This window comes from Microtus ochrogaster, chromosome 24, assembly GCF_000317375.1.
Source record: "Microtus ochrogaster isolate Prairie Vole_2 chromosome 24, MicOch1.0, whole genome shotgun sequence".
Lineage (NCBI taxonomy): Eukaryota > Metazoa > Chordata > Mammalia > Rodentia > Cricetidae > Microtus > Microtus ochrogaster.
Window position 1 is genome coordinate 11364569 of NC_022024.1, and position 9565 is coordinate 11374133.

At 42.4% G+C, this 9565-nt stretch overlaps 1 protein-coding gene across 1 annotated transcript in view; it reads left to right on the forward strand.

Annotated features, from left to right (window-relative positions):
* Lgr5 (leucine rich repeat containing G protein-coupled receptor 5) overlaps positions 1-8571 on the forward strand; it is a 130312-nt gene extending 121741 nt beyond the window's left edge. The window contains exons 14-18 of the mRNA XM_005358047.3: positions 916-987; positions 2013-2138; positions 3095-3240; positions 5277-5360; positions 7171-8571. Of these exons, the coding sequence (XP_005358104.1) occupies positions 916-987; positions 2013-2138; positions 3095-3240; positions 5277-5360; positions 7171-8258 (1516 nt within the window). The 3' untranslated portion in view covers positions 8259-8571. The remainder of the gene's footprint in view (positions 1-915; positions 988-2012; positions 2139-3094; positions 3241-5276; positions 5361-7170) is intronic.
* Positions 8572-9565: the final 994 nt, after the last annotated feature.

Sequence of the window (9565 nt, forward strand, 5' to 3'; positions counted from 1 at the left end):
CATTACAGATGGTTGTGAGCCACCATGTGGTTGCTGGGAATTGAACTCAGGACCTTTGGAAGAGGAAGCAATCCTCTTAACCTCTGAGCCATCTCTCCAGCCCTCATTGTTCATTTTTAAAAATGAACTTGTCTCGGATAATCCATCAGTTCTTGTCTCTGATCAATTATCTGGAGAAGTTTCTACTAGTGATTTTATTCCTTCTAAATTATCTTCACTTTGTCAGTTATGTATGGCAGTAGATTTTATTCTCTATAAAATATTTTCCCTTGATTTGAAGGACTTTATTTGTAACGTTTTCTCCTATTTTACTTAGATCCCAGTCAGCTACTTACTTGACAGCATCTTATACTGAGAATTTTCTTGCAAGCACCTCTGTTTATTCCAGGATTTGCCATACATAATAGGTGACGGGCACAGATTGTCGGTTGAGTTGCACTGTGTGTCCGGGATCATTTCATAATTTACTATACTCTTTTCTGTCATTTCATAATTTACAATACTCTTACCTGTCAGAGGAACAGACTCTGATGTTTGCCTCTTCCTAGTCCTCTGTCTTCATTCATTTTAGAAAAACCATAATAAAATTTTACATCCGTGATAAAGTCAATCATGTTAGCAAGAAGAGAATGAAAACTAAAATATCTACCTGATTACTTCCAGTAGGATTGATTGAAAGTTCTATCTTTCATCGTCTTATGCCCACTGCATCTTTATCTGAAGGAGAATTTATCTGTCCCATCCTCCACACTGGGATAATATGTGTGTGTGTGTATGTATGTGTGTGTATGGATGTGTGTGATTGGAATAGAATGGTAATTAAATTTGGGTAGAGACTGGATACATACAACAAAATGTCATGTAGTTCTTTTAAACATAATCTTCTCTCTTTTTTTTTAAAAAAAAAAAAAACAGGAACTTGGCTTGGAATAAAATTGCCATTATTCACCCCAATGCGTTCTCTACATTGCCGTCTCTAATAAAGCTGTGAGTGTTGCATTTCTCGTTTATGGGATGTCTTTCAGTAATTCGTGGCCATCTATCTGTTAGTGAAGATGTTGGGTTTTTTTTTTTTTGTTTTTTGTTTATTGTTTTTTTTTTTTGTTTTTTCGAGACAGGGTTTCTCTGTGGTTTTGGAGCCTGTCCTGGAACTAAACTAGCTCTTGTAGACCAGGTTGGTCTCGAGCTCACAGAGATCCACCTGCCTCTGCCTCCCAAGTGCTGGGATTAAAGGCGTGCGCCACCACCACCCGGCTAAGATGTTGGTTTTTTGCAGTCACTCCCAATGCACAGCCAGTACTCTGTGTTCTCCACTCCTAGACTTACGCCCTGGCCAGGGAAGATGCCCAGCTTCTCCGGGGCCATGTGAGCCCTTATGTGGCTGGCTGGAGACCTGAGTTATAGCTGGGGCTGCTTGTTCAAATGGAATTGTTCATTTTTGCTGAGAAATCAGACAGAATGGAACAAGTTGACAAAGCATTATTCTGACAGAAGAGGGGCGAAGGAAGGAAGGAAACTCCGAAACTTTGCACTGGTCATTCCTATCACTTTTCGCATAAATGCATATTTCCCCTTGATTTTAGTTGTCCCCAATAAATTTGAGGTCAAATATAGAACAAATTTTTTTTTTTTGATTTTTCAGGACAGGATTTCTTTGTGTAGCCCTGGCTGTACTTGAACTCACCCCATAGACCAGGCTGGCCTCAAACACACAGCGATCTGTCTGCCTCTGCCTCACAAGTGCTGGGATTAAAGGTATGAGCCACCACTGCCCAGCCGAACACAGAACAATTTTAATGCCTTTAAAATGTTCATCTTCCAGCTGTGATTATAAATAGAAAAGCTATCAGAAGCTGGAATCTGAATGGCGAGTTTTACCGTTAAGAGTAAGAACTTTGCTCAGAAGTTTTTATTGAGAAGTTTCAGTTTAAGCATCCTTAAGACTGCTTTTGTAAACAGAGACATTTTATGCTAATGTAGGCACTAAAAGCCGATTGTTTGATGTTTTCCAGGGACCTCTCCTCCAACCTCCTGATGTCTTTCCCTGTAACTGGGTTACATGGTTTAACTCACTTAAAATTAACAGGAAATCGTGCCTTACAGAGCCTGATACCATCTGCAAACTTCCCAGAGCTCAAGTGAGTTTGTCATTGAAACTAATGAGATGCATTTGTGGTCATGCGGAATAACAGACATGTTATAGCGGTTGCTAAATTTATGAGGTCATGAGACCCTCTTGAATTGCATTTCATGCCCTGAGTCCTCCCACCCCTGGAACACTGTTAGGACAAGCCGGAAGTGGGAGCCTGTCTTCCTGCTCACATTTCCTTTCAGAGATGCCTCCTGGAATCAGAGTTCATGGAAAGAACCTGAAAAGCATTGATCCACAGGATATACATTAGGCCGTGTAATTAAATAACATTGTAACATTATTGCACTCCTGTTTACAATTTTTAATTCATCTAGCATGCATATGTTGCAATAAAATGTACTAAATTAATGCGCATTTGAGGACGCAGTGCTCTTTAAAACCTGCTATGTTTACTAGCAACAAAGAAGTGTTTTAAAGATTCTGTGTTTACATATATATGTCTTAAGCCACAATACTGTCTGCCTGCTTTTAAAGCCAAAAAAGTAATAAAGCCCCAAAAGATAGTATGGAAGAGAGAAAAGTATATTTCAAAATGCCACCTTAAACAACATCCTTGTGTTGTTTATTTCTAGGCTATGTTTCACATCACCTAAGTTATTAGAATCTATATATGCATAAAAATTTACGATATATTTTGGTTACTTGCCATAATTTTCCTCCCATTCATGTTTAAAACCATTTCATTATGGAAATTTTCCATCATTTAAATCACATCACTCAACTTCCACGATTATAAACATTTCATGATGGTAAATTTTAATGACTGCAGTTACAAGTATCGCTGGAATGAACACCTTTATTCAAATAGCGTATATTTTGGATTATTTATTTAGGCTAAACTCCAAAAGGAGAATCACTGCATGAAAAGATAAACATTATATTTCATGACCCATCTTTTTTAAGTATATTTTTTTTTTCTGGTTTTGCCTCCTTTCTTTAAAGGATTATTGAAATGCCTTACGCTTACCAGTGCTGTGCGTTTGGAGCCTGTGAGAATGTCTATAAAGTTTCTAATCAGTGGAGTAAAAGTGGTAACAGCAGTGTGGATGACCTTCCTAAGAAAGATGCCGGGCTGTTGCAAGTTCCAGGTAAGAGCTGATGAGGTGAGGGAATTGCAGCCAGAAAGGTCTCGAAGTTATTAAACAGACCATCGAAAGTTCAGGAGTCCGCGTGTGAGCACCCAGCAAATGCAGAGTTGGTGCTATTTGTAAAGACTCAAAAACAAAAAAAAAAAAACATAAAGAATTGCCATCTATTCTGTGGATGAATTCCTGGCCTTTTTATTATTATAAGTAGACCTCCCTTAGCATACACAGTCCTCAGAGGTGATTACTATATCAGTATTTCCACACTTTTTTTTTTAGAGGATCCTATCCTTTTTCAAATATCCTTCTGCACTTCTTTCTCTAAAAGAGAAAAAAAAAAACACCCTTATTTTCCTAACCTGGAGGGAGTAGGGGGTGGGGTGGGATGGGGTGGGTAGACAGACATTTTTAATTCCTCCATATTCGAACAGAAGAACCTAAGAATTCAGCTTCTCCACCAACTAATTCTAATGCGTGTTCTCCTAGTCCCCCACAGGGGTATCTGTCAGGAGGGTGAGGTGAGATCATGTCTGTAAAGCTTCGGCTTCCTCGCAGGAAGACGTTACTTAAACAGAAAGCAATCTCTCTCCCCCACACCTGTGGGGATGAAGCGGCGCCTTGGGCAGCACCCCCTCCATTCCCTGCCAACCTTGCGAGTTTGCACAAGGTCTAACAAAATAGCTACTCGTTCTTAGGGCCTTAGTGATTTGTTGATTCCAACGTGTAATCCAACCTGTCTGCAAGTTCCCTTGCCCCTTCCTATCAGTTGAGGAGCTAAGAGCCTTGTTTGTTTGCTTTAGATCACCAAGCATGCATCTTGCTCTTCTTCTTCCTTTAGTTTTGGCTCTTCCTGCCCCATCAACTCTAATCTCGCCTATGCTTCTTCATTAAAAATTAAACATTTAAAAATAGAGAGTCCATTATGTTCCAGACACTACATCAGCCCCGGGACTATATAATAGTGCTAATGCCCTTCATGGAATTTGTTTTCAAGATCAGTGAATCTTAGCCATGAGCTGTGTATTAGAATAACAGCAAAGGGTTTGAAAACATAGTGATGCTGGAACGGGGGGGGCGGAGGGGGGCTGAGTGAGTAAAGGGTTTGGTGCACAAGCATGAGGATCTGAGTTCAGATTCTCCAACGCCCACATTTTAAAGAGTGGGACGTGCCGGCGAACACCTGTAATCTTAGTGCTGTGAGGTACAGGAAGCAACAAGAGCTTAATCATCAGCCAGCCCAGCCGAATGGGTGAGCGCCAGGGTCAGTGAGAGACCCTGTCTCAGAAGGTAACAAAAGGAAGGTATTGAGCATCCCCACACTGACCTACGACATCCATATGTGTCCCTTTGAGTGATCACATGCTCACTCATGCACACACACACACACACACACACACACACTCATACCCAATTCGCACACAAAACCAAGAAAATATGCATCTTTAGGAAAAACGTTTAAACCACAAAACCTTTTTAAAAGATAGTTTTCTAAACCAAGCATCTTGTTATTACTTTGTCTCTTGTTATACAGAATTCCCCCAAAGAATACAGAAACTAGTTCTCCATCTTGTGGTCAGAGGAAGCAACCCGGGACGTTTGTACTGTGGCTATATCAGTGTTAGAGATCTGCTCTCTCTTCTGGTCCACCTTAAAGGAAGTTTCTGGGGGTGCTGGAGAGCAAACCTCGGGCCTTGAGCATGCAAAGCAAACATTCTACCTCTGAGCAACATCCCCAATGCTTGGAAAACTAGATAAAATGTGGTCCCTACCCTGGATTTAGGTCTGAGAAACTTAGGACCATCACAGACTCCAGGGAACAGCAAACTCAGAGGGCTTGGGTCTTTTCCCCTGAGTATGGGACCATTCCTCCTCACCCTCAGTTGTGCGAGAATACTGCCAGAGTAGAATGTCAACAGGGACTTTCTAAGGGACCCTCCAGCAAAGTCTTGCCCTCATTTCTCTGTGTGACAGTTCATGAGGGCAACCCAAGTCTCTCCTCATGAGAGAACTAACCACTCCAGGGTTTCTCATCCCTGCAGATGAGCGGGACCTTGAAGATTTCCTCCTTGACTTCGAGGAAGACCTGAAAGCTCTTCATTCGGTGCAGTGTTCCCCTTCTCCAGGTGAGAGAGACATTGACACTGCATTGGTATCAAGGACCACGTGGACTCTGGGGCTTTAGACAACTGTGGCTATACTTCAGAAGCCAAATCTCTGCCACCTGGGGGGTCACACTGTCCCTGACTATTGTAATATGGGGGCCACTCTGTTATAATAGGCGGTGGGCTGCTTCCCGCCACCCAGCTAGCTTTACACCCGAAATAATTACACGGAAACTGTATTCTTTTAAACACTGCCTGGCCCATTAGTTCCAGTTTCTTATTGGCTAGCTCTTACATATCGATCTAACCCATTTCTTTTTTTTTTTTTTTTTTGGTTTTTCGAGACAGGGTTTCTCTGTGGCTTTGGAGCCTGTCCTGGAACTCACTCTGTAGACCAGGCTGGTCTCGAACTCACAGAGATCCACCTGCCTCTGCCTCCCGAGTGCTGGGATTAAAGGCGTGCACCACCACCGCCCGGCTGATCTAACCCATTTCTAATAATCTGTGTAGCTCTACAAGCTGGCTTACCAGGAAAGATCTTAACCTGCGTCTGTCTGGAGTGGGAGAATCATGGCGACTCACTGATTCAGCTTCTTTCTCCCAGCATTCTGTTCTGTTTTCCCCGCCTACCTAATTTTCTGTCCTCTTAAAGGGCCAAGGCAGTCTCTTTATTTAACCAATGAAATCAACACAAAACAGCAGACTCCTACATCACCTGACAACCAGAACTTCATTCACTAGTAGAACTTTGTGGGGAACGTGGTTCAGGTTAATACAAACTAAAGCGTTGGCGCATACTCAGAAGTATATATGATTCAGAAGGCAATATGGCTGTTTAGCATGGAATAGTACCCCATAGTCTTGCTTTGTATAATCTATAAATTTTTTTTTAATAATTTAGATCTTTTCTCTAAATAATCATGGGTCTTGGAATTTAGCCCAACAAGAAAGGGTTTATTTAACATGTTCAAGCCTCTGGCCTTGCCGGGTATTGTGGCACACACCTGTAGTCCCTAACCGGTAGTACTCTTGGGAGGCAGAGGCAGGTGGGAATCACTGAGCTTAAGATCAGCCTAGTCAACACAGTTCCAGGGCAGCCAGGGCTATGTCAAGAAACCATGGCTTTAAAAAAAAATATATGATAAAAGCCGGGCGGTGGTGGCACACACCTTTAATCCCAGTACTCGGGAGGCAGAGGCAGGTGGATCTCTGTGAGTTTGAGGCCAACCTGGTCTACAAGAGCTAGTTCCAGGACAGGCTCCAAAGCTGCAGAGAAACCCTGTATCAAAAAACCAAAACCAACCAAACAAACAAAAAAACCATAACAAATAATATGAGTTTTAAAAATATTGAATTCATTAAATTATTCTATTCCTTTTTTTTTTAAAAAAAAGAGGGATAATTTAGTGGGGGAAAGGCAGTGAAGGATGTTTTCTTTCCAATCAACAAGCATTCCTACCCACACTGTGTCTCACATGAACTATTTCCCTAGCAGTCTCTTTCTTGGACTCTGGAGCCCTAGAAACTCTCCGAAGGTCTTAGTGAGACATCCAGGTGGTCTGGCTTTTCACATTGTCCACACTGCCATGCCTGAAGACTAATTTTTTCATTTTTATTTTTCTGTATCTCCTCTGGGAACACAAAAACCCCGGGCATCATTGGGTCAGTGCTGTGGAAACTCCAAGGCGGTCCTCACACTAGTTTGAGAAAACAGGAGCAAGCCATGTGGGCACCATAGTTACAGTGGCTGCTACTGACCTCCGTTTCTTGGCAGGTTTGCTCCATCTGTCGGCCCAGTTTGATACAGTTTCTCTGTTCCTCCCACACTCAGGTCCCTTCAAGCCCTGTGACCATCTGTTTGGAAGCTGGCTGATCAGAATCGGAGTGTGGACCATCGCGGTGCTGGCGCTTTCCTGCAACGCCTTGGTGACGTCAGCAGTGTTCAGAACCACTCTGTACATCTCCTCCATAAAACTGTTAATCGGGGTGATTGCGGTGGTGAACATGCTTATGGGGGTCTCCAGTGCTATCCTGGCTGTTGTGGACACGTTCACTTTTGGTAGTTTTGCCCAACACGGCGCGTGGTGGGAAGATGGAATCGGTTGCCAAATCGTTGGCTTCTTGTCCATTTTTGCTTCAGAATCGTCCGTTTTCCTGCTCACTCTGGCAGCCCTGGAACGCGGTTTTTCTGTCAAATGTTCTTCAAAGTTTGAAATGAAAACACCCCTGTCTAGCCTAAAGGTGATTATTGTACTGTGTGTCCTGTTGGCCCTGACCATCGCCACCGTCCCCTTGCTGGGTGGCAGTAAGTACAATGCCTCGCCGCTCTGCCTGCCCCTGCCGTTCGGGGAGCCCAGCACCACGGGCTACATGGTGGCTCTCGTCTTGCTCAACTCCCTCTGTTTCCTCATAATGACCATTGCCTATACCAAGCTCTACTGCAATTTGGAGAAAGGAGACCTGGAGAATCTCTGGGACTGTTCTATGGTGAAACACATTGCCTTGCTGCTCTTCACCGACTGTGTCCTTTACTGCCCCGTGGCTTTCTTATCCTTCTCCTCTTTGCTAAACCTCGCATTTATCAGTCCGGAGGTAATTAAGTTTATCCTTCTAGTGATCGTCCCGCTTCCTGCCTGTCTCAATCCCCTTCTCTACATTGTCTTCAACCCCCATTTTAAGGAGGATATGGGCAGCCTAGGAAAGCAAACCCATTTCTGGACGAGATCAAAGCACCCAAGTCTGCTGTCCATTAACTCCGACGATGTTGAAAAACGGTCCTGTGACTCAACCCAAGCCTTGGTAGCCTTTACGCATGCCAGCATAGCCTATGACTTGCCTTCCGATTCGGGGTCGTCGCCAGCTTACCCAATGACGGAAAGCTGCCACCTTTCTTCCGTAGCCTTTGTCCCATGCCTCTAGGTAACATGGGAGAGGATTGTGTTCCAAAGTGGCAAACCTGCAAGAAGATTTATATCAGAACACTAGCTAAGAAGAGTTGAGCTGAAACCCGGCTTACAACACAAGTAGACGTCTATAAGTTAGTATGGAAGAGTACCTTACTGATACTGGAGGGTGAGGTATAAGTCTAAACACTGCTTCTATAATTTGTTCAGCTATTCATCGCGTTACTTAGATGAGCCTAGGTCTGAAAAGCAGACGAAATGCTCTTCAAAGAAACAAAGTCTCTCGTTGCCATTGCTTTCTCTTCACACTCACCAGCACAAACCACGTGGAGTGATGTGATGGGTATGTTTAAATTGACGAGTCCCTTAGAAGAGGGTTAACATGATAAGGCAATATATGGATTTAAAAAAAAAAAAAGGCTACATTGCCCACAGGGTTTCATTTTAATGACCACGTGAAGATGGTTTTGTCCTTTGGTCAGAATAGGTCCTTCCTAGACACCAGTCTCCTGGATAAATAACGTGAGACATTTTTAATTCATTCATACATCAATTTAAGATACTGGGTTTTATAAGTAAGCACTCAGTGCATCTTCCCCTGATAAAAGAAAACTGGCGACAAGTTTTTTGAAAGGAAAATTAAATTTTTCCTAAAGCAGTTATGTATCGGTAGAAATTTGACTAATCTGATTCATTTTTAAATCTCTAGCAGCCAAAGCTCAGAAAGTTCATTGCCCACAGTGGGCCTACCTAGTAAGCGATTGTGGGATTTGTATTTGTTTCTGAGTGGGAGCATGCTTTGGGGAAGATGTTTTATCATTGCCTCAGATGGTTGTGCAGGACATATGTCCATTAGGCTGCTGAGTAGTAGCTCCGGCAACAGTGCCTGCTGACACTTGGGACTCAACAGAAACTGGGCAGAGTATTTCTCTTTCTACTTAGTTTGGTTTTATCTGTCCTTTTTGGATCAACCACAGGATACAAAGAACATGACTCCTCTGTTTCTTCCATATTAACATGGGTGTTAGATGTTTTGATCCAAATTATTAAATTTGAAAAGTGAAAGGGTTTATTCTTAACTTCTGTGATCCTACATTTAGCTTCACTGCACCCAAACCAAAAGGCTGTTAGGTAGATTTATTTTTATATAAGCATGTTTTATTTTGATCAGATGTTTTAATGTGGAATTTTTTTAAAAAAAATACATTTATGAGATGTTTTATAAGATGTGTACATATAGAATTGTATTTATTACTACAGTAAAGATGCAGTGACATTGAAGAACATGATAATAAACCATGTACAGTGACATATTCTTCCAAA